The sequence below is a fragment of the Erythrolamprus reginae genome, chromosome Z (assembly GCF_031021105.1).
Source record: "Erythrolamprus reginae isolate rEryReg1 chromosome Z, rEryReg1.hap1, whole genome shotgun sequence".
Lineage (NCBI taxonomy): Eukaryota > Metazoa > Chordata > Lepidosauria > Squamata > Dipsadidae > Erythrolamprus > Erythrolamprus reginae.
The window spans coordinates 18,919,919-18,946,469 of record NC_091963.1 but is presented as its reverse complement, the minus strand read 5'-3'; the positions used below and the strand labels follow the sequence as shown (position 1 = coordinate 18,946,469).

At 37.8% G+C, this 26,551-nt stretch overlaps 1 protein-coding gene across 2 annotated transcripts in view; it reads left to right on the top strand.

The window, feature by feature from the left end:
- The window catches only part of CCNY (cyclin Y), a 148,153-nt gene that overhangs the window by 77,390 nt on the left and 44,212 nt on the right, over positions 1–26,551 (top strand). For both annotated transcript variants that reach the window (XM_070730076.1, XM_070730075.1), the window contains exon 2: positions 22,122–22,196. In XM_070730076.1, the coding sequence (XP_070586177.1) occupies positions 22,122–22,196 (75 nt within the window). The remainder of the gene's footprint in view (positions 1–22,121; positions 22,197–26,551) is intronic.

Genomic DNA, 26,551 nt, shown 5'->3' with positions numbered 1-26,551 from the left:
TTATGAGTATTTGTGGTACAAGGTTATGTTATTAATACATCTTGGACATCAACACCCTAGAAAATGTCCAAAGATACTTCACCAGAATTGCCCTTCACTCCTCCACTCGAAACAGAATGCCCTACGAAAGCAGACTATCAATCCTAGGTCTAGAAAACTTAGAACTACGACGCCTAAAACACGATCTAAGTATTGCCCACAAAATCATATGCTGCAACATCCTGCCTGTCAATGAGTACTTCAGCTTCAACCGCAACAACACAAGAGCACGCAACAAATTCAAACTTAATATTAATTGCTCCAAGCTTGACTGTAAAAAATATGACTTTAGCAATCGAGTTGTCGAAGCGTGGAACTCATTACCAGACTCAATAGTGTCAACCCCTACCCCCCAACATTTCTCCCTTAGAATATCCACGATTGACCTCTCCAGGTTCCTAAGAGGTCAGTAAGGGGCGTACATAAGCGCACTAGCCTGCCTTTCGTCCCCTGTCCAATTGTCTCTCCTTATCTCATATATCATATATCTTTTCTTCCTTTCATATATCTTCTCCTCTACTTTTATATCTTTTCTTTATATATAATACTTCATGTCTATCCTCTTCAATATGTATTGTGTATTGGACAAAATAAATAAATAAAATAAAAATAAAATGATAAAAACACAATCCAGTTTCTCTTATTTATGTTCAGCCAAGCTACGGAGAAAAATAAATGCAATGCCTTACCAGTCACTGTAACATAACTTTTCAACCGAGAAACCCATGAAAATTGATTGACGTCATCATAGTTATTGATTCTCTTGTTTCCATGTGATCATGAGAGAACAGAGTTATCATGAAAACATACAAAAGGCTATTTACCACAGAGCTTTCAAATTATCTACGGATTATGTAAATAGTATTTTTGTGTGTGTAGTTTTGTTTCCAAACTGGACAGATGGGCCCCAATCTTTTCTTGCAGGGGATATAGCATGAATATCTTCCTGAAAAAGACAAATTGTGGAGTTCTTGGTGCACAGTACTAGTTTCTGTTGGTGAAAACAAATGAGCATACTCTCTCAATCTGAGTCTTGGTATTTCTTTTTTGGGGGGTAATCAAAAGTTTAATATAAAAGGCCCCCGGAATAATGATAGATTTATTGTGCGCAAGAACCTGTATGAGCTTATCTGAATAATTAGGGCAATAGCAAAGCAGCATGGAACAGAAGCATAAGCATGCACAGATTTTGGAGTGAGTGGGGATTGGTGGCATCAGAGGAAGGAATGAGAGAGAAAGCATGTCTGGATAGGATTCCTGTTTATGGCCTTTCCATTGCACCTCCTTGAATCAACCATGTGGTGAAATTGATTGATTGATTGATCAATTGATTGATTGATTGGATTTGTATGCCAAGGACTCGGGGCGGCTCACAACATATCAAAACAACATAACAGTGCATCTAAAAATCTAATTAGTATGGCTAAAAAAGACTTTTAAACCTCTAATATAATTTAAAAACATCACCATTCACTCAACAAAACATACTAAACACTAGTTGGTCAAGGGGCTAAATGCCAGAAGAAATGCGGTATTTATAAATTAAAACTTACAATGATCATTTTTATGGTCATTTTCAGGTCCAAAGGAGTCTCTGTGGATTTTACTCCACTAATCATTGCTGATTATAGGAGGCGGTGCTCATTTCCATTTCAAGGGTCGATGAGCCAGTGCTGTCTGAAGATGTTTCCATGGTCATACATGACATCATGGAGCGTTGTTACCTTCCCACCGAAGTGGTACCTATTAATCTACCCATTTGCAGCTAGGTTGACAGGAGCTTGGATGAGCTCGCCATCTGACAAGCCCGGCATCTTTAACCACTGAGGCATTGCCCATCCTCATTTGCGGTCAAAGCCTCTTTGAGTTCTGGATTTTATGTTTGTTGTTGTTTTTATTTTGATGCCTGATTCGTATTTGAAAATATTGACATCTTCATGTCATAACAATTACTGCTAATTTATAGAATGGCAACCAGACCTAATTAAGTGTGGCTTAATAAAAGTAATGTTTATCTCCAGCTTTGTTATTAAATACAAGTTGCTGCCTCCTTGCATTTTGTATGCATCTCTGGAGGCAGAATACAAACCTGAATTTCAGATTCAGATTCAGGGAGTCTAATCCCAAAAGATGCCTGTTGCTCTAATATCTTGTGTAATTTTTAAAGAGGTTTGGATGATTACTATTGATAACTAGAAATTGACCAGCCTTTCTGGAGTTTCCAATCAACCATTTCACTGCATGCATCCGTTACTCACAGTTGATGTTAGATCTGATGATACATAGAATGCTTAGAGTTACAAATGAAGGTGCAGTAAAATGAGGATTTTTCCCTCGAGTTTTGTAGAGAAATAATGTAGAATAGTAGACTTCTTTTTGGCTCAGGTGTTCCTTAGAAACATCTTAACAGTGTGGGTTTTCTTTTCAACTAAATATAATTTGCCAATATCTGTCATGGAACTGTTTCTGAATTTAAAATGGCTGTTTAGTTTAAAATCTCCCCAAAACTCAGAAAAGATGATTGGCGTGAAAAGGAATTCAGGTCTCTTGAGGGCCTCTGAATAGAGGAGATATTTATTACTTCTTGACAGTCATTTAATTCCCATGTCTCCTTTGATCTTCCCATAATTAAATGTATCAAAGAGAACTTATATAAAATTTGGGCCAGTTTCCTAGCATTTTAACTTGCAACTTGGATTTAGTTTTTATTACTGTATCTGCATAGGTTTTAACAATCTTAATATAATAGGAAATATAATAACCGATGGAATATATATATATATATATAGGAATCTTGGTTATTCTTATGCTATGGCCTGAAAAACTATATTATCTAGAACCGGGGTGTCAAGTTTGCATTGTCACGGTGTCACTTGATGTATTATAACTTTCACCCCCTTTGCTAAAGTGGGCGTGGCCATCACGTGATGCATCTGGCTTGCGGCCCATGAGTTTGACAGCCCTGGTCTAGAATCAGCCTGCAAGGAATTTTTTGAAAAAAAATGTGTTAGCTAAGTAGATAGTGTTTGTCTGTGTAAATGGTTGTCTTTCTGTAAACCGACTCCATTCACCATAGCCCTGCCTATCCAGTATTTAATTACAACATTTGTAGATTGCCTAACTGCAAGACTATGAGCAACGTACATCAAAGCCCATAAAAATAAGAAATAAAACATAACATAATATAAAAGTAGTATGCTTGTATAAGATAGGAAGATCCCACTTTTTCAGATTTGCTATATTAGATTGCACAGATATTCATAATTTGTGAAAATGTAGTTTTGGTTAAGATTTTATTAATTCATGCATCATTTTATACAGATGATAGATAGTGAGCGAATTAATAATATTCTTATGAATTAAACAGCATCATAATTTCCATTTATGCTGATGTATCCGACCAAGTTGAATTTGAAAAATTAGTAGAGCATGACCCAGTTATTAGCATTTGTATTAAATTTTTAATTGTTCAAAAATATTTTACGACAGGCGCATAAACAATTTTTTAGTACCACATAATTCTTGCCAATTGCCATTCTTTAAAATTGGTATCACTAGTTCTGTCACCATGAATGTAAAAAAAATACATTCCAATTCTTGGAATTGTACCATCATGCATGTTTCTAGAATATAATTCATGGATTTATTTCCAGAAAGAATAATTAAGGTTTGAAGTGACAAATTCTTAGGAATTTTGATAATACAGCAGCTTCACTGAGTTTGTGCCCCATATTTTCTTTCTTTCTTTCTTTTTTGGTACTGTTATTCTATTTTAAACTTGGTAGAATAATACCAGTGCCGTTTTTTATCTGAGCTGTAGTTTGGAAGGCACAAAACACTGCATTCTTTATTTAGTAATTCTTAAGCATAGAGTATAGACAGAAGGAGTAAATTTGTTATATAACAGCAGAAAAATTACTGACTAAAATTAGTTCTTAAGATGATCGTCCCCTCCCCCAAGTGATTTATTTTAGGAGCTCAAGGCAGTCTTATGTTTTAACCAGACAGTGTCATTAAAACAACTGTTGTTTGACTAATTTTGTATCAAACCTTAGAGGTCATCTTGGTGTGGCATAGGGAGGGTATTTGAAGGGTTGTATCTTCTTCCCAATTCACAGGTTATGATGGCAGGAGATGAATGCTACATGTCCTGTCTATTAGAGAGCGCCATCTGGTGGCAATAGTCTTTTTTTATTGCCCTAGGCAGCATCTTCCCCACAGAGATTAGATTGGTCCTGACTGTATTGGGTTTTCATAAAGCTATGTTATGAGTATGGAGGTTGGAATGTTTGGCAGAGTGTTGAGGGCTGTTTGTGGTATTATCTCAGCCCTTGATTATTCATTTTTTTTTGCCCTACATTATGTTGAGTTTTAATTAATTAATTTATTTTATTTATTTGTTTTGTCAAGTACATATTGGAGGTATGTAAAGATGTAATAATATTTATATACACGATACTAGTAAAAATAAAAATAAGGAAAAACATTAGATATAATAGTATCATATTTAGATATAATATACATATTATTATATCTAAAAAAATATAAAGAAACATTAGGACAGGGGACGGAAGGCACGCTGGTGCTCTTATGCAGGCCTCTTACTGACCTCTTAGGAATAGGGAGAGGTCAACAGTGGATAGTCTAAGGGTAAAGTTTTGGGAGTTACGAGATGATACTGCAGAGTCTGGCAGTGAGTTCTATGCATCAACTACTCGGTTACTAAAATCATATTTCCTGCAGTTGAGTTTGGAGCAGTTTACATTACAGCAGAAAAATTACTGGCTAAAATTAAGTTCTTAAGGTGATCGTCCCCTCCCCGCAGTGATTTATTTTAGGAGCTCAAGGCAGTTTTATGTTTTAACCAGACAGTGTCATTAAAACAACTGTTGTTTGACTAATTTCGTTTGTATCCGTTGTGTGCTTGTGTGTTGTTGTGGTTGAAGCTGAAGTAGTCATTGCCAGGAAGGACATTGTAGCAGATGATTTTATGGGCTATGCTTAGCTCGTGTTTAAGGCGACGTAGTTCTAACCTTTCTAAACCTAGGATTGTAAGTCTAGTTTCGTAGGGTATTCTGTTGCGAGTGGAGGAGTGGAGGACTCTTCTGGTAAAGTATCTCTGGACATTTTCTAGAGTGTTTATGTCTGAAATGCGGTGTGGGTTCCAGACTAATGAGCTGTATTCAAGGATTGGTCTGGCTAGCTCTTTCTAGCTGCTCAAAATCACTGCGAAGAGATGGGTGGTCATGTATAATTAATTAATTAAATAAATGCCATCTGAAAACGCTTCTTTTCGGATAAGCAGGACTGTCCGCACGCCACCAGGAAGACCTTGGCTGGGGAAGCCTATAAAATATAATAGCAACAGCACCAATGGTAGGTTACTACCAGTTCACCCCGGATTGGGCGAACCGGTAGCGACAGTGGAGGGAGGCTTTGCCCACCCGCCCGGACATCAAAAGGTTCTGTGCCTGCGCAGAAGTATTGCATGCACGCACCCTCACACTCTCCCATTCCAAAACCGGTAGCAAAGGTAAGTGAACCCCACCACTGAACAGTACTTAGACTTATATACCACTTGAGAGGGCTTTACAGCCCTCTCTAAGCTGTTTACAGAGTCAGCATATTTTCCCCAACAATCTGTGTTCTCATTTTACCAACCTCAAAAAGATGTAGTCAACCTTTAGTTGTTCAGGATCAAACCCCCTGACTGTGGGCAGAATAAGCCTGCAGAAATGCATTCTAACCACTTCGCCATCTGCCCCTTATATGTAAATAATACGTGGGAAATAAATAAGGTCCTTGGGATGATATATTGCTGATGAGATTGCTGGCCAACTGTTGTATTCGTTGCAGTTAAACTTTTGAAATAATCTTAAAAAAAAAATCCCAGGAGATTAATTTGAAAAATGCTATCAAGTTATTCAAGTTCTTTATTTTTTCAGGTTTTGCTAGTGACAGTTAGTTTATTTGAAAAAGTGCCGTAGAAATGTCTGGCATAATGCTAAGATTTGGGATAAGCGATATGAAACTCTGTTAAGTGTGAGCCCATGACCTAAATCTGCCATTTCCATCAGAGTCCACTGCTTATACAGTAGGGTGTTTTTTTTCATGCCTTTTTGAAAGAAGTGTTGAGTTGTCAGATCTTTTTGAAGAAAATAATAATTCAGGCCAATTAATAGAAATTGACAGGGGCGAGTGCAATTTTTTTTAGATATTATGAATCTCATTTGAATATATTATCCACGTTATCTCTGTATTTGTCACCTTCTCATGCTATCACCATTGGCCAGGCATGAGTGATTTTCATCACATTGAGATGTCATAATACCTTATCACAGAAAAAGAAAGGCTGCCAACTATTCATCTCATAAATATACCAAATAGATTTTGACATAGGAAAATGAGGGGGTGAGAGTGTCAATATAATAAGTGACAAACAATGCTATGAACTCTGTAGTGAAAAGTAATTACATGATGGTGAAAGATAGTATGTGATAGTGCTAGACTGTTAACAACCTGTCAGGAAGAGAATTACCGTATACAGTCAGTAGGAAAACCAGATTCACTTAACAACCATATTACTAATTTAACTACTGCAATGATTCATTTACTGCATTTTTCAAAGTACAGTGATACCTTGTCTTACAAACTTAATTGGTTCTGGGACCAGGTTCTTAAGGTGAAAAGTTTGTAAGATGAAACAATGTTTCCCATAGGAATCAATGCAAAAGCGATTAATGCGTGCAAGCCCAAAATTCACCCCTTTTGCCAGCCGTTTTTTGCGATGCTGGGATTCCCCTGAGGATCCCCTCCATAGGAAACCCCACCTCCAGACTTCTGTGTTTTTGCGATGCTGCAGGGGAATCCTGGCATCGCAAAAACGAGCACTTCGCTGGCAATGGAAGTCCGGAGGTGGGGTTTCCCAGCAAAGGGAGCATCAGGGTAACCCCAGCAGCACAAAAACGAGTGCTTTGCTGGCAACGGAAGTCCAGAGGCGGGGCATCCCAGCGGCAGCGGTGGGTTTGTAAGGTGAAAGTAGTTTGTAAGAAAAGGCAAAAAAATCTTAAACCCCAGGTTTGTATCTCGAAAAGTTTGTATGACGAGGCATTTGTAAGACGAGGTATCACTGTATAAGATGCACCGTTTCCCCCCTAAAAGAGGCTGAAAATTTAGGTGCGTCTTATACTCAGAATGTAGCACTTTTATTTGAAGCTTTTCCCCCCCAGTCCTAGTGAGGTGCTAACGATCTTCCCAGCTTGCAGGATTTTTTCATTGCTACTCCGAAGGGTTTTTTTTCCAGCCTAAGCCAGCGGATAAAATGATGTGCTAAAGTTGACCAAACTAAGGACACTAGCCAGATGAATACCTGGTACGTAGATTTCCCCCCCCCTATCCCCCTCCCCCAAAACTCAGTGCGTCTTATACTCTGGTACATCTTATACTCTGAAAAATACGGTAAGTATTTAATGCCAGAACTCTACAATCTTGTGCTGTGGAAGGAATCTCGGGGTTTTGCAGATATTTTACTATAAAGTTTAGGAATATTGTATTCTTATCAGTAGTGGATTGTAAAATCTGTTGCTATCGGTTCACGCACTTGGCCTCCTTAGTTTCTGTTTGGGGTAGGAAAATGGGAGCTGGTTTTTGCCCCCATTAAGGTCTTTTAATTTTTAGTCTGCTTTTTAAAAAAATATTTCCCAAAATATTTCATTTTTGGTGGAGAGAGGCTTTTCACAAAACCATGTGTGGTTTCCGGTCACAATTCAAAGTGTTGGTTATGACCTTTAAAGCCCTTCATGGCATTGGACCAGAGTACCACCGGAACCGCCTGCTACCGCACGAATCCCAGTGACCGATAAGGTCCCACAGAGTTGGCCTTCTTCGGGTCCTGTCGACTAAACAATGTCGTTTGGCGGCCCCCAGGTGAAGAGCCTTCTCTGTGGCGGCCCGGCCCTCTGGAATCAACTCCCCCCGGAGATTAGAACTGCCCCCACCCTCCTTGTCTTTCGTAAATTACTCAAGACCCACCTTTACCGCCAGGCATGGGGGAGTTGAGACACCTTCCCCAAGCTTTTTTTATTTATGTTTGGTATGTATGTGTTGTTTGGTTTTTTAAATATGATAGGGTTTTTATATGCTTCTTTTTAATTTTAGATTTGTTCTGCCTTAATATTGTTTTTTACTATTGTTGTGAGCCGCCCCAATTCTCCGGAGAGGGGCGGCATACAAATTAATAAATAATGATGGTGATGATGATGATGATGGTGATGATGATGTGTCTCATTCAATATTTTGGATGATTTTTTTTAACTGAGCCACTGTTTTAAAATAGCATGCTTTTCTTTTGTGATCCTTCTTTTGTCTACTTTTCTGTGTGAGTTTTGGATTCATTTCACATTTCTTACATTTCTAATTCTATTGCAGTATATCCATTGGATTTTGTGTGCATTTTTAACAGGAAATACAATTTGCCCTATGTTGATTATACAACAGAAAAAAACCTAGTTTTTCAATCTTGACAACTTTAAGGTTTATGGATTTCAAGTCTGAATTGGGGGTTGGAATCTACATGTCTTAAATAAAAGTTGCCAAGTTTGAAAAACACTGCTCTAGTGTCTATGAAACACAAGCTCCCTTTGGCCATTAAAGTAGCCAAAGAATACTGGGACAATAAAGATCAGTCATCGTTCTCCATCCCCTGGTATCACTTCTTTATCACATGCCCATCACATGTTGGGAGTCTGAATTACTCCTTCAGAAACCCTGTAACTATTCAGTGCTTTACAGTCAGTTTAATTTCAATTCCCGATCTTGCAGGAGTCTGTATTGGGTATGAAATATAGGAGTAAACAGGTTTCTCTCCTGCAGGTGTTTGTCTTCTTAATACTGGGAAGAAATTGAAGCAAGTAATAAGGCCGGGGTGTAAAACTCAATGCCTGTGGGCCGGATCCGGCTCGTGGGGTGCTTAGATCTGGCCTGTGGTGCCTCTGCCAGTGAAAACTTGGCTCAGGAGAGCTGCGTGCTGCCCTATGGGCTCCATTTTCGACTGCGATGGCCTCCTGCAGCACTAAACCAGTGAAAACAAAGCTCAGAGGGGGCTGGACATAGCTCTCCCAAGTTCCATTTTGCTGGCAGAGTGATAACAAATCAAACGAGTCTACGGAGAAGGGCAGCATACAAATCTAATAAATAAATAAAATAAATAAACTGCTAGCAGAAATGGATCCCTCCAACCCCACCTGGGCCAACACAGGTGTCCCTGACAAGAGTGAAGTTGAATTACCTATACCCCCCCCCCCCCAAGTCAAACACTACCGTGATACGGCCCTCAATGAAATCGAGTTTGATACCACTGTAATAAGGTATACAATGAGCATAGTGAGGCAGTGTTCTTATGTACAGGAAGAATATTGAAAAGCCTTTGCTCTCTTTTCTTTCTTGCTAGAGATTATTGTATTATCTGCTTTACATAAAAATGCATGTAATAAATTATTTATGAAGATAACAGATCTCTTAAGTAGAAATTTACTCAATTTTTTAGCTGCTCTAGAAAGTTGGTAGTAATGTTTTAGAGAAAGTCTTTATTATATAACAATCTAATAAGTGTCATGATAATATATTTAGAACAGCAATAAATTACCCATATACAGTACTACTAAAACTATCTATAACTGGGTCAAAAGTGCATTACAGGGAAATCAACAAGGTACAAGGTTGACTAAAGGTAAAAGGTTCCCCTTGCACATATGTGCTAGTTGTTCACAGGAACAACTCCATTTCTCAATTTCTAAGCTGAAGAGCCAGCACTGTCTGATGACAATTCCATGGTCATGTGGCCAGCATGATTAAAAACCAAAGGTGCCCAGAATGCTGTGACCTTCCCACCGAGGTGGTCTCTATTTTTCTACTTGTATTTTTAATGTGCTATTGAACTGCTAGGTTGGCAGACACTGAGCTTATTGAGAAGTAATGGGAGCTCAATTATGCAACGCTAGGGATTCAAACTATCGACCTTTTTGATTGACAAGTTTAGTGTCTTAGCCAGTGAGCCACCGTGTCCCCCACTACATTGACTAGTCATAGACTAATTTACAGAACACATCCAAAACACAGAAACCATGATTTCTGGGCATGGCAAATTTTTATAAAACATGCTATGGCAGCAGTGTCAAACTCGCAATTACATATTGTCATCATATGACGTATCGCAACTTTCCCCCCCATGGCCAGTGCATGACTTATCTGGCCCGCATGCCGCGAGTTTAACACCCCTATAGGTTAAAATTAATAATATGAAATTATCATAATGCATTTGATGACATGTTTTATGTCATAAAACCTATTTCCTCTGGTCAACGCCTGATATTTGACTACTACCAAGTTAAATATGGACTACTTTCAGAGCAACTCTAAATACCTGCTTGAATTTTTAAGAACTTTTCAAATACATTAAAAGTCCTGTTAATATTGAAGACATTGAGGAATCTGATAGGGAATTAATCTTTTAAATGATGTCCCAAGGGATCACAGATTTTCTAGTTCTTTTTAAAGAATTATTTACTACGAACATTTTTTGGATTATCCCGAATAGATTGTAAAATATGCTTCATACAAAAAACTTGAAATCTTAATTGTTTTCTGTTTACAGGATTCAAAGTTATCTGAACCAAAACCCCTTATTATGTATTTTAACTATGACTAATACATGGATCATATTCTTAATAAAGTATTTCCTTACTTGGTTGACTCAAAAATATACTACAAAAAATAGAGTTAAACTTTCAGTGATTAAAGTTTCTGTAGTTTAAGAAAAATAATGTTTGAGACCAATAAAAAGATAGGGCTGGTTTCACACTTTTTGTGAGCTACATGTTTTAATGACAGACCCAGGTTAGTTGGTTAATAATAATAATAATAATAATAATAATAATAATAATAATAATAATAATAATAATAAATGGCTATGTGACTCACTAGCAATTTCTAAATAGGTTTTTGCTTCTTTATCCTGCTTCTGATACTGCTAATCATGGGACAGGAGAAATTTAGCTTTTTTCTGAGCTAGGGTTGACTTTTTAAAAGCTAAACAAAATTAGCTGATGCACATTCTTCTCCCACATAACACTTTCTTCTGTTATGTAGTATCAGGATGTTTGGTTTTATAATAAGGGTTTTAAACTGTTTTAGTATTGGATTATTATTATATGCCGTTTTATTGCTGTTGTTAGCCGCCCCGAGTCTGCGGAGCGGGGTGGCATACAAATCCAATAAATGAATGAATGAATGAATGAATGAATGAATGAATGAATGAATGAATAAATAATAGACATAAATGTTTCATATTTTAGTGCATTTCTTTTTTGTTGTGTGTTTGTGTGTGTGTGTGTGTGTGTGTGTCATAAAGGTTCTTTTTTCAAGAGACAACTAAAAGAAATAATACTGAAATAAATAAAATAACAAAGTCCAGTTGCCTCTTTAAAAAGCACCTTTGGGACACCTATGACTTGGTTGACAGAGAATCTTCGTATACCCCCCCCAATCCCCCATCTATATTAGTACCCTAATTTCTTGTTTATATTGTAAACACATACACCTCGAGATTCGACTACTGTAATGCTCTCTACTTGGGGCTACCTTTGAAAAGTGTTCGGAAACTTCAGATCGTGCAGAATGCAGCTGCGAGAGCAATCATAGGCTTTCCAAAGTATGCCCATGTTACACCAACACTCCACAGTCTGCACTGGTTGCCGATCAATTTCCGGTCACAATTCAAAGTGCTGGTTTTGACTTATAAAGCCCTTCATGGCTTCGGACCAGAATATCTCCAGGACCGCCTTCTGCCGCACGAATCCCAGCGACCAATTAGGTCCCACAGAGTTGGCCTTTTCCGGGTCCCGTCGACTGAACAATGTCGTCTGGCGGGTCCCGGGGAAGAGCCTTCTCTGTGGCGGCCCCGACCCTCTGGAACCAGCTCCCCCCAGATATTAGAATTGCCCCCACCCTCCTTGCCTTTCGTAAACTCCTTAAAACCCACCTCTGCTGTCAGACATGGGGAAACTAAAATAACTTCCCCAGGCCTATATTGTTTATGTATGGTGTGTTGTGTGCATGTTTTTAAATTATGGGTTTTTAGTTTAAATTATTAGATTTGTATTACATTGTTTTGCCACTATTGTTGTGAGCCGCCCCGAGTCTATGGAGAGGGGCGGCATACAAATTTAATTAATAATAATAATAATAATAATATAGTCACTATGTAATACTGATTGACATTTCAATATATTTTTTTTTAAAAAACAAATCCTTTCTCTTGGCTTTCCCTTTTTTAGTGTGTCCCTGTATAATTCTGCCCGTTTAATTTGCCCTTTGAATGTATGTAAAAAATCTGAAATGATATGGGTAATAACTGAGGGCAGCATAATTTATATCCAGTAATTTAATGTCATTTAATTTAGCTTGTATATTCTTCAGGAATGACATGATGTGATTTTCACTTCACTTTGTCATCTTTGGACTGTTCAACGCCCATAAAGCTAGTTCCTTCCTATTTTGAAAAGTTAACTGAATATTAAGATTTTTCTATAGGGTGGAGCTCAAAATTCCAGTTTAATATTTTTAATATTAAAATTCCAGCTTAATGTTTTTACCATATTTTTACCATGGAAATATTGAGTGGGGTTTTTTCACTTCATTTTTACATGAACAAATGTTTTAAAGAAAACATTCATGAAAAGTTGGCATTTCTAGTTCGCTTAGGATGGTTTGTCATGATGATCTTGGTTCCATGGGGAAGTTAACATCCCCGTTCTTTTAGAATGAAAATACGATTTTCATGGCATTTCCCTCCCTCAATATCACTTTTACCAAGAAATTATTTTAATTACTTCTGTAAAAATCAAAACTTGTGTTCAAGTATCACTAAACATAAAAGTTGCATAGTATAATATCTGAAATTAGAAATGAGAAAGGTTTTCTACAGGTGGTCCTTAAATTACAACAGTTCGTCAGGCATGGGGGAACTGAGACATCTCCCCCGGGCATATACAATTTATGAATGGTATGTGTGTATGTATGTGTGTTTAGAAAATGGGGTTTTTAAAAAATGTTTTTAGTAGAAATTTAGATTTGTTGTAAACTGTTTTTTTCACTTTGTTGTGAGCCGCCCCGAGTCTGCGGAGAGGGGCGGCATACAAATCTAAATAAATAAATAAATAAAATAAGTTCATTTAGTGAAAGCTTGAAGTTGCAACCGCACCGAAAAAAGTCCCTTATGATCGCTTTTCACAGTTGACTGTTTCACCATCTGTGTGGTCATGTGATCAAACTTCAAATGCTTGGCAACTGACACATATTTATGATGGTTGCAGTCAGAGGCGGATTGCCATTACCCCCACTATCGCTGCACTGTGCATGCAGCTTCAGTTCTCTTGCATGTGCGCATATACATCCCAACGTATTTTTGATTTTGTGCAAGCACAGGAAGCAAAAACACGCTGAAATCTTTGAGGGGACGGGTGCGCGCGCAAGATTTTGAGGATTTATTTGGTTTTGTGCATGCGCAGAAGCAAAAAAAATCTCACGCATGAGTGCGTCCCCTCATGGTGTTTTGCTTCGCATGTGCATGCAGCAAAAATATATTGGGATGGACACGCACGCGAGAGAACTGAAGCTGTGCGTACTGTGCACCATTCCTTCCTGGTGCGCCATCCAGGGGTGGGCAGCAGGCAGGACAGGGTGGAACGCAGTTCCACCGGCGGAAATGAAGATGCGTGCGCAGCTCCAGCTGATTGGCAGCTGTCACTTCCTGGATTACTGGTCTCTGCTCGGCTCTCCTTTTTCCCCCTGCTGCTGTGTCTGCGCTCCTTGCTTTTTTCCTTCCTGGCCTCGGACCAGCTTCCCTCTTTCCTGCCCATCTCCCCTCCAGCCTCAAGCAGAAGGCATGGGTGGAAGCGATGCTGGCAGCATTTATGCTTCTGGCAGCACCCGTTTGCCTAGCTACCCAGCCTGGGATGGGGAGGCGACTCAGGAAGGAGAGTGCGGGAAACACGAAGCAAATTGTCACTCCAGCGAACGACACTGGTAAGGTTGTAAGTTGAGGACTTAACATTTCACTTGAATGATGATCATTCAAGCCACTCCCACCTGTTCACATGGCCGACAAGTCACTCCTACCCAGTCACATGACCATTAAGCCACACCCATAAAATAAGCCACACCCACAGTGTGGCAGTAAAATTTTTGACTGCCCATTACTGGCACCATCCTCTACCGTACTGGTAGCAACCCACTACTGGTTGCAGTGTCCTGAGCTCATGTGATCTCCTTTTGTGATCTTCTGAGTCAATGGAGAAGGCAGATTCACTTAACAACTTAAGCACAGTAATTCACTTAACTGTGGCAAGAAAAGTCATAAAAATCACTTAACAAATGTTTCATTTAGCAATATATATATATATATATATATATATATATATATATATATATATATATATGTTAAAATGTTTTCAGCTACTATTTCACATACAGAATATAGTTGTCGGCTATAAATATATTAACTGCCTTGTAGTGGTCCTGGGTTGGGCCTAGAGGCAAAAAGGAGCTGTGACGTTCCTTAAATATACCAGGGTGATCCGACTTAAGAAAAACATATATATATATATATATATATATATATATATATATATATATATATATATATATATATATATATATATATATATATATATATCGCAACTGTGGTGGTAAGTCAAGTACCACTTTCATTTCTCTTTTTCTCACTGTTTTTGTTGAAAGTAATTTAAATGATTTATCTATCTATGCATGCACATGAGCTTAAATATATAAAGTTGGTCCCACAATGGCCACTTACATTAGATCTATACATTTTGTATATTTGTAAGAAATATACTTGATTTAAAAGTCAGAGCAGGGAATAGTATTTTTACATGAATGACAAAACGAATTGTGTAATGGCTAGGGGATCAGGGGGAGAATACTTGGGAATTGTTGAGAAATAATAGAAAAAAGATCTATTGTTTTCCTTTTGTGTTTGCTATTTCCCCCAGAGTATTTGATTAGCCCTTCTGGGAAACAGGATACTGTACTATTCAAAATACAGTTTTGAAAACTACTATACTATTCAAAATGCAATTTGGTCTGTTTTGTAAATGAAGGTTAGGAAATCTTTGGAGAGAAAAGCCCAAAATGTTGGCATGCAAGGTTGTTAGAAAGGTAATCAATCAAGGTTAAGTAAGGATTTTTTTTTTTTTTTAAAGGATTGGGTCTTTTCACTCTTTTTCAAGGAAACCAGTAGTGAAGTTGTTTGCTTTCTTAAGTATCTCCATGCCCTTGTCACTTTTGTATGGAGAATAATATTAACCAGTTCCTTCCTTCAACAGTAAACATTTTGAGGGAAAATATTTTTAAAAATAAGATTAGAAGACATGGTCTAAACATGTGCTTTGCCCGAATCGGTAGCAACCCGTTGGTGATGTCATGGAACCATTTTGGTTGTGCTGATCCTTGGGCACAGCCGTCATTTATTTTATTTTATTTTTATTCTGAGCATGTGCAGAAACTGAGTTTCTGGCACTGTGCATACAGTCGCCATCTTGTTTTTGGCTTTTAAAATGTATTTATTTATTTTTCTTAAATTTTTATTATTATTATTATTTTCTTCTGAGCAAGTGCAGAAGCCCAGTTTCTGGCCCTGTGATGTGGTCTCCATCTTGTTTCAGTACTATTTAGCCCTATTTAGATCAGTATTGCGCTGTTAGGATGTGTAGTACAACTATCTTGCTTCTATCTTGCTAAGACTGATGTATTTTTGATAGTTAGAGTTGTGTCTTGATGATGGGAACAAGAGTGTTTTCATTGTCCTCTCCTCCTGGATAAATACCTGTGGAATGGATGATATTGCAGAGAGAAACAAACAGATGTGATTTTGACAATGACATTAAGGAAGGACAACTCAGTGAAGAAATGTTTTATAAAGAGCTCCCAAGTGGAAATCTTGACAGCTCTATTTAGTCAGGAATGTTCTGTAACAAGATACATATTAAGGTTTAATAGCTACGATTGTTGAAGTACTTTGTTTACTTCTCCTGGGAAATATAGTTTAAGAATAGATTGTTGATTGCCACAAAGGAGACTGAGCAGCAGATTATATATTTATAGCTAATATTGGCGGGTCTGCAGAAATCCAGGATACTGTATGGTACCTGGAAAAATTGATTTGGAGTCTTACTAGTATAAAGCATAATAGGAACAGGTTTTTCATGCCATGCATATTAAGTTGAGGTTAGGGATGCAGAGTTGTTTCACCGATAAAATGAACTGTCAAGCTAAACTTAAAAGTATTTATAGTTAGCAGGATTATTATCTGACCTGCATGTTCAGTCTCTAAAATCTCCTAACAAAAAGGAAAAAGAAAAAGATTATTGTCTTTAAAAAGATTTTATTTTATTTTATTTTTATTTATTAGATTTGTATGCCGCCCCTCTCCGTAGACTCGGGGCGGCATACTGTACTTCCTTTTGCCCAGAATGACACAGTGGTACACTACCTAGATACCTTTATTATTGTCAGTTAAGGCAACTACATCAGTCCAAAGTTGCTGAGATGGATAATGGCAAGGCTATAGAACTAAAAAGTTGGATCGTGGCACAAGAGCTATGGAATATGGTAGCTGTAGCAAGAAAATGATCTCAACTAAGAGAAAATTAGCTCTCATTGCAAAAAGATAAATATTATATAACTGATTTTTATACCTGACATCCTAAGAACTTCCCTGCTACCAAACACTCATCCTGTTCCCAAAATTTAAAACAGTGATGGCGGACCTATGGCACAGATGCCACAGGTGGCATGCAGAGCCATATCTGCTGACACGTGAGCTGTTGCCCTAGCTTAGCTTGGGCATGTGTGTGCCAGCCAGCTGATTTTTGGCTCACACAGATGCTCTGGGAGGGTGTTTTTGGCTTCCAGAGAGCCTCCTGAAGGGATAGGGGAGGGCATTTTTACCCTCCCCCCCTCCAAGGAAGCATTTGGAACCTAGGGAGGGTGAAACACAAGCCTACTGGGTCTGCCATAAGTTGGGAAACAGACCATTTACGGCCTCCAGAGTAGGGGAAGCTGTTTTTTCCCATTAAATTATGGATGTGGGCACTCGCGTATGCACGATAGCGCGCATGCACGATCTTTCGGCACCCGAGGAAAAAAAAGGTTCGCCATTACTGATTTAGAATGTAGCATTGGTTACAGGAGTTGAATGCAAGTTTCTACTAAACATGAGTATATGTATTCCTGTCATTTTTCAAAGCTCTTTCCATATATTTTGTGAGACAGGTAGACAAATAGCTAGATGGATAGACGGTTTATTCTTTTTTAAATGAAACTAATATTAAATTTTGTATTGCATAGCTAGGAAAGCCTAGAGAATTCCTCAGAAGCCGCTGGTTGCTAGGATACCAGGCCTTCATTGTTTTTGTGAGTTTCCCTATGTATTAATGAGCTAAAGGAATTTCTTATTTATTTAGGGTTTTTTTTTAATTTATTTGTCCCATTTGTATTTTGCCAACTACTCCAAATCTCTAAGACTTACAGCAACAAAACCATATAATATAAACATTAAAACACCACTAGTAGAAAAATTAAAACACAGAACAATTAAAACAACACACCAGCCCATAAGCCACTTGATGGGTTGATTCTATTTGGTTTATTTATCTATTTATACTGCATCCATCTTGTCAAGCTGATTCTTGGTGACAAACATTGTTAAAGTAATGTAACAATAAATAAAATAGATGTACATACATAGCAAGGACAGAAAGGCAGAAATGAGCAACTGAGAAAAAGTCCAAAAACAATAGCAATATGCAGTTCAATCAACCTTCTGACCCATGTGGCTAGAGGAGTTCTCAAATGCCCTCAGAAACAATTTTCCATTAAAATAACTTCTAGAAGGCATTAACAAATGCTGCTTTCAGGAGGCAAAGTATTCCTTACCCAAATGATTCCTGTACATTGTAATCTCCTGGACATTGCAGTTTATCCTAGACAGTCAGACAGATTGATTCTGATTGGAGAAGTCAGCCTTATAGGCCCTTAGGATAAAACTATCACTTTAATTGCTCCTGTAAACCTGTTTGCCAATGCAATCTGTGCATTGGCGAAATTTCCATCTGTCAATTGCAAAAGGCCACATTGCATGGATCCTCACATTTATTACCCAGTGGTTCTCAACCTTCCTAATGCCACAACCCTTTAATACAGTTCCTCATGTTGTGGTGACCCCCCAACCATAAAATAATAAAATTAGTAGGAAACCTGGGGGTAGGTTTTAACTTACCTCACTGCTGATTCACTTCGTCCTGTGCTGAATGGCCACACGTTATGGGCGTGTATGTGTTTTGAACTCGCATGCATGTGCATGCTGAATTTTTAAAACAATGCAAAAAAATGCTGAAAACAAGATGGTGATGCATGCCCAGTGCCAGAAATTCGGCTTTTGCACATGTTCAGAAATTTCCATGGTACAGATTATTATTATTTTTTGCAGTAGTCTATTTGCATTTGGGTAGACCCACCTAGAGATGGATAGAGGACTGGTGTCTTGGTTCCTAAGACCATATGTGTTTTCCGATGGTCTTAGGCAACCTCTGTGAAAGGGTTATTCGATCCCCAAAGGAGTCACAACCCACAGGTTCTATTACTATATCTTCTTTTCTATTATTTCTTAGATATATTTTACTATGAGTATCTCCTCTATAACCTTCATCATGTATTTTACTATGTGTATATAGATATATACCCACTAAAACCCTCATTGTGTATTGGACTGACTAACTAACTAACTAACTAACTAACTAACTAACTAACTAAATAAATAAATAAATAAATAAATAAATAAATAAATAAATAAATAACCTCTGTACTACACTGATACATAACATCCTAGGTCAGTGGTTCTTAACTTTTCTAATGCCAGAAATATATATATGACGGTCTTGGTATATTCGGGTTTCTTCCCATGTAGAATTTGGAAATTTCTGGCGACGTTTCGACGAAGTCCCACTCGTCATCTTCAGGCTGGTGTTTCTGTCCTTGTTCTAGGGCAAACACACATATCCACTAAAACCCTTATTGTGTATTGGACAAAATAAATAAATAAAATCCAGTCGGCAGCAAAACTTAGATAGGAGAGATTCAAAATTCAGTTTCTCCAGGATCATGAAATGAGAATGAGAAGCGTAGAGGATTTTGTTCCTCTATTTTTCCTCCCCTTCTTGTTTTCTGTCTACTCCTCACATCCGACTATCGGAGGGGCCTGCGCTAAGGATGACTATCACAGCCCCCTGGTTTCATTTTGTTGTAATTGGATGCTTAAACAGAAAAGTATCCATAGTTTTTGCTTTCGAATTTCACTGAAACGATTGGCCCCCTTGTGGCAGATCATCTCCTTGTACAAGTTGCTTCCTGAATCAAACCAAAGACTTTAAAGAATTCTAGAATTTTGGAAAGGGTAGGAATAAGGAGCAGGAAGAAGCGTAGAAACTAAGAGAAAAATAAGGGATATTCAATTTTTTTCTTGACCTCCTCCTGTTAGTAGTAGCAATGGAACTGTCTTGCATAAAGATCAGAGATTTCCTAATTTGAGGGCCCATTTATTTGATTTTTTAAAAAGCCTTAAAAAAGCATTTCTAAGAGTTTGTTATTTTTACACATAACAGGCAAGTATGGGGAGATCCTTTTGCAAGTTTATTCTAGTATGTTTGTCTTTTCTTCAAGAAGTTTGGTGTAAAGAATATCTCTTCTCTTCCTTTTTTTTACAGACATTAAGGTGTTCCAACCAGCTATATAATTCATTTGTGGTTTGAATTCATGGTTTCCTTATCCAGCATTCTTAATTGTGTTATGTCGGCTCCCTTTATCAGATCTTGCCAACCATTAATTCAATCTCATAAAATTAAATCTTTATAAACTGGCAGAAAGTGATGTCAATAGTTTCCACATTAGGATAAATCTGTGAAAGCAGAGGCACATAATTATTACAGGGAACAATTACTGTATATCCGAAATACAGCCTTGTTGTAAATCAGAGACTCTTAGCCTCTTAGTCTATCCAGGAATAGACTTCAGGAGGTCTTGAACTTGGATGGGAAAAATAACTTTTCTTTTTCCTACTCTTCAATTGAAATTTGTAACTTAATTAAAATTTATTGTAATTGATATGATGATGATGATGTTCGTCCAACGTGTTCGAAGAGGATGGGTTGTGGGTTGTACAGGATGTGTCCGCAGGTGGCTGGTAAGGCCTATACGGGCACGAAATGTTTTGCCACATGTTGGGCTGATGTGGGCACCACTGTTGCAGCATTTGCAGTTCTGGCTTTGCAGAGTGCTGGCTTCTCTTCTGCTATGAATATTCTTCTGGCCTCAAAGCCTTGGTGGATCAGCATGCACCACGATCTTGTGCCAGGATTTCCCAGGAGATGATATCGATATTGAGGGACTTCAAGGAGGCTTTCAACATGTCTTTGTATCACTTCCTTTGTACCCCGTGCAATCGCTTTCCTTTAGACAGCTCACCATAGAGGAGCTGCAATGGTCTGGCACAGGGATAGGCAAAGTTGGCTCTTCTATAACATGAGGACTTCAACTCCCAGAATTCCTGAGCCAATCATGCTAGCTCAGGAATTCTGGGAGTTGAAGTCCACATGTCATAGAAGAGCCAACTTTGCCTACCCCTGGTCTGGCATCCTAACAACATGGCCTGCCCAGCGTGTCTGGGCTTTCATCAGCAGGGTGGGAATTGATGGCAGGCCTGCCCTGGAGAGGACTTCAATGTCAGGCACCTTATCCTGCCACCGGATCCTCAGAATTCTATAGAGGCAGGTCATGTGGAAGTGGTCCAATTGCCTAGCATGTCTCGTATATATAGTCCAAGACTCACTTGCATACAATAGGGTAGTTAGCACCACTACTCGGTAGACTTTGAGCTTTGTAGCAAGGCTTATTCCACATCAGTTCCACACATTGGTCATTAGTCTGCCAAAAATGCAAAGCTTGCCTCGGTGATTCTGCAGTTGACCTCAGTGTCAATTGTCACTGCACGGGAGAGGATGCTACCAGGGTATGTAAACTGGTCCACTGCTTGTGTCCCTTTACTGTGATGGCGAGCTCTTGGTGTTCGGCTTTTGGAGCTGGCTGGTGCATCACTTCGGTTTTCTTTATGTTGATAAGGAGACCAAAGTTGTCGCATGCTGATGCAAAATTATCCACACTGGTTTGCATTTCCTGTTCTGATCCAGCATTCAGAGCACAGTCGTCAGCAAAGAGGAGATCACGTAGCACGGTCTCTCCTTCATCTTGGTGACAGTCTGGTGTCCTCGCAGGTTGAACAGCTTCCCATTGGTCCTGTATCTCAGGTTAACTCCCTATCAGATACCTTCCAGAACAGTTCCTTGGGAGCTAGACAGTAATTGATATAAGGGATTAAGAAAGAACCACATATACTAGCTGGTATTCTTTAATATTTTTATAATTGCATTTCATCATACTGTGTTATTGTTTGTTTGTTTTATAATATAATCTATATTTGTGTATTTGTTTTATAATATAATCTATATACTGGTATGTGTATTTTATTTTATGCAATTTTTTTCTATGAAGGAGTGGGCAATTTTTCAGCAGACTCTAACAGGAGTCTGTGTAACTAATTGATTAGCATTTTTTGCTTTAAAGGGAATAACTTGGAGAATGGAGGGTACAAAGCCATAATTTGGGGTCTAGGAAGGCATTTGATGGCTGCTAAATGTAATGTATGTTTGAGTGTTTGAATTGGAGTGATTAACCTTAAAATTGGATTTAGAACATTTCTTTTGGTTTTTTTCCTATATGTTGTGAGCCGCCCCAGATCTTCAGAGAGGGGTGGCATATAAATCCAACAAACAAACACACAAACTAATTAATTAATTAATTAATTTGTCTCTTTAAAATGGATTAGTATTAGTTGTACAATGAAACACTGAATTTACTCCTAACATTCCATTTTTTTCTTACTTTTTCCCCCCAAGATCCAAACATGGAATTCAACCCCTCAGACCATCCACGAGCCAGCACAATATTCCTTAGTAAATCTCAAACTGATGGTAAGTAACCATCTCTAATCTACAATTGGACAAAAGCCTAGTACTGAAAAATTGAACCATAATGTTGTTCATAGTTTATACTTCTCTGAGCCATTTTAAGATTATGTAGAAATTAGGAGCCAAGGATAACCATTCTTCTTTAACGAAAAATCGTTTAATCTATGTATTTTTAGAGGGGACAGTTATCCAGCAAAAACCACTTGAAATCCACGCTCTGTTCTATTCCTCTTCTATTTTAAAATGGCACTAAAAATCCAAATTTTATGTTTTGTGAATCATGTTGATTGATGAGGTGTAACTAAAATTACAGTATAGAACCAATAGTAATTTGGCGGCCTGGCCACTAGAACCGGCAGGCCCGCCACGTCCCCAAGCTGGTTCTCCCAGCACTACAGTAGATGCCACCATCTTGCTTTTAGCTTCTGCACATGCACATAAGTGTTTTTTAAGTACTACACATGTGCACGTCCCATGACACGTCCCTGAGAAAACTGGCAGCAAAGAAAACCAGAACCCACCCCTGTTTTTGAGGACTCATTTTTACTGACTATCTTGAGTCTTTTTAGTCTTTTCACTTTGGTGGTCATATGTCTCATTAATGATGATGGTGGTGGCTTTTTTTAAATCAAGGGGCTATTGGCTCATACTGTGTTTCCAGCATTAACTAATTGTTCAAGGTCTAAAATAATATTGGTCTAGTTTCAAAAAGTATAATATTCAAAGCTCAGTGGGGAAATACTTCAACATCGTTGTTGCTCTTACAAAATGAGGTATTTTTAAAAGAAATACCCGAAATATCTGAGCCATAAAATCCTGTGGAGAAAGAATGTTGTAAAGTCATGCTGTATTTTCTTATTTTCCAATGCAAGACAGTCAGTGGTATTACTTAAATCATTGTTTCATAAATAGGACAGCTATTTGCTATCTGTGTTTTGTATACAGTGCTTCATTCATTTTCCTCTAATTTCATTGTTGTCATGTCAAGGTAATCATTTTAAGCATCTGCTGATGTAGGAGCTAAATTTTCCAAAGTTTAAGGCCCAATGAATTTAGAATTAATTTAACATCTTTCTAATTTTGACTGAGATATGAATATTCTACTATTTTATACATCTTACGCATTTTTATGGTAAGAGACGTTGCATGAATTATTGTCATTTAATTGAATTGCAAAGTTCTTCACGCAATTACAAAGTTCTTCAAATATTCTTCACACATCTGCTGTCATTCAAAATTTTTGATTGGGAAGAGGGCTATTGATTAGTATTCTTGATGTAATTAAATAGGCAAAGTCCCCAGTTTATCTATTACTGTTTTGTAACTGATTAACACAGAGAGCCAGTTAGGTGCAGTGGTTAAGGCGTCACACTGTGAATATTATTGCCATCTTGGGCACAAAGCCATCGGGATGATCTTTGGCCAATCATTCTTAGCAGACTAATGTATACTATTTCATAGTACTTTACAGCCGTGTGCCTTACAATGGCAAACCATTTCTGAAATCTTGCCGATAAAACTGCAGGAACTAGTCCAGGCAGTTGCCGTGAATAACAATGACTTGAAGGCACAAAAACAAACAAAAGTAAAAACTGATTAACCCAGAATCACATTCTATTGTGAGATAAGAGCCATTACATTTCTTAAAATATTGTTATTGTTGTTGCTGTCATTATTATTATTATTATTATTATTAGTAGTAGTAGTAGAAGAAGAAGAAGAAGTAGTAATTGGACTTATATCTCCCCCTCTCCAAAGACTCGGGGCAGCTTACAACATGTAAAAAAACAATACAATTCTGAAATCCAATAGTAACTAAAAACAAACAGTCTAAAACCCCAATTTAATTTAAAAGTGATTTCCAATCCGCCAGCATACATTCAACTTACATTCATTCATAGGCAGGGGCTGATAACTAGTGTCCCCAGGCCTATTGGCACAAGTACGTCTTCAAACTCTTACGGGAGGCAAGGAAGGTGGGGACAGTACAAATCTCTGGGGGGAGCTGATTCCATTATTTGTTACATACTTAATTCCAATCTGTAATAAATTTTATAAAAAACAAAATCCAAAAATATGATAGCCTGCTATACTAAGTGAATCACAAATCATTGTATATAAATTATCTATGCAATTAAGAGCTTAGCAGTATTTGGTTGGTATATCATTAGTCAATTATTATGTTTTGTATATATTTTTCAATACCATGCTATGCACTGTATAAGCTACAGTATATATATTTTTATCTTTAAAAAATCTTGTTTAGCTTGCTATCTGTAGGGTGGAATAGATGGAAAGCCAGAAACAAGAACAGAACCGAGTATTTTTGAAACATTTTCATGCTGTGTTGTTAAGACTATCAGCGAAACTAATCTTCTCCCCATGTTCTCATTACTTTTTGGCATCGAAGTAAAGTGGTTAGCGACAACAATATTGGCTTCTCTCCCATGTCAAGTAGCAAATACTTGGAAATGACAGGACTTCTTCAAAACTGCTTGAAAAATGAAATCCTTGAGTGTGCTTCAATCTTATATCACACAACTATTGCTTAAAAACAGCAACAACAAAATCCATAAATGTTGAACGGGGGCATATCTTTCATTTTATAAACAGTTCATCCCTCAAGCTATCTCATTCAAGTCATTAATGAGTGAAGACTGAAACTGACAGTTCTTTGGTTAAAAAGAAAACACTAATCAAGATTTAAACAAACAAACAAACCCACAATCTAGCTACAACACAATTCCTGATCTGGAGTGATGATTATGTGCAATCAAGTCATTGTTAGCTGTTGGCAACCATAAAGATATTTTTTCTCCATGATAATCCTTCACTAGCATGGTCTTCCAATACTGTACCCAACTTCATTGAAACTGAGTCTATCCATCTTGAGTTAGTTGTCCTCCTCTTTCCTTCTACCCTTCCTAACATCGGGGCCTTCTCCAGAGACCTAGGTCTTCTCACAAGAAGATTAATTTGAGCCTGGTCATTTGTGCCTTGAGTTAATTGTTTTAAGTTAATAATGGTAACCCAATACAGTTTAGGTGCATGTGCTACCATCCTTTGTTTTCATTTAATTTCCAAGTACAGTGTTCCCTCAATTTTCACGGGTTCAAACTTCACGAATAGCCTATACCATGGTTTTTCAAAAAATATTAATTAAAAAATACTTCGTGGTTTTTTTTCTATACCACGGTTTTTCCTGCCCGATGACATCATACGTCATCACCAAACTAATAATTTTTAAAAATAAATAACAAAAAAAATAATTATTGTTAATAAATAATTATGTTTATAAATATCAGGATCACTAAGTGTCTTATTCAACGGTGAGTACCAGTAATAATGATGAGTAAATGGTTGTTAAGGGAATGGGAAATGGTAATTTAGGGGTTTAAAGTGTTAAGGGGTGGTTTGTGATACTGTCCATAGCCAAAAATGGTGTATTTACTTCCACATCTCTACTTTGCGGAAATTCGACTTTCGCGGGTGGTCTCGGAACGCATCCCTCGCGAAAATCGAGGGAACACTGTACTGTAAAATTCTTCCAAGAGAATTCAATAGTACAATTTTCAGCTTCTTCTTGTTATGTTTTTTTTTTTTTACAAAGGTAGACATCTCAAAGCTTTCCATGATTTAATACAGTGATACCTCATCTTACGAACGCCTCTTCTAACGAACTTTTCAAGATACGAACCCGGTGTTTAAGATTTTTTTGCCTCTTCTTCCAAACTATTTTCACCTTACGAACCCAAGCAGCTGCTGCTGGGATGAAGGGGTTTATTTTCCCCCCTTTTTTGAAGAAAGAAAAGGGAGGGGCAGCTTGGAGGAGTAAAGATTTTGCATGCTTGCAAAAGCACTGAAACAGTGTCTTTTTAAGAAAGAAAAGGGAGGGGCAGCTTGGAGGAGTAAAGATTTTGCATGCTTGCAAAGGCACTGAAACTGTGTCTTTTGAAAAAAGAAAAGGGGGGGAGCCCCCCCTTGCCTTTCTTCCTTCCCACTCACCCTTTAGCCTAGCTTTGCTTCTTCCACCCGCCCCCTTTAGCTGCTCCTCCCTGCCCTCTGTTCGCCTCCCTTCTAAAGTTTGGGATTTTCCTGAAGGATTTGCATGCATTATTTGCTTTTACATTGATTCCTATGGGAAACATTGTTTCATCTTACGAACTTTTCACCTTATGAACCTCCTCCTGGAACCAATTAAGTTCGTATGATGAGGTACCACTGTATATCTATTTTTACATCTATTCCTTCCTATTTCCTACAGAAAAGTGAGGAAATAAAACTGGAGCCCGGTCTTTCCTATTGCAAATATTTTATTCTAAGAACAGGCAAGAATTACTCATAAGTGTTTGGGAACA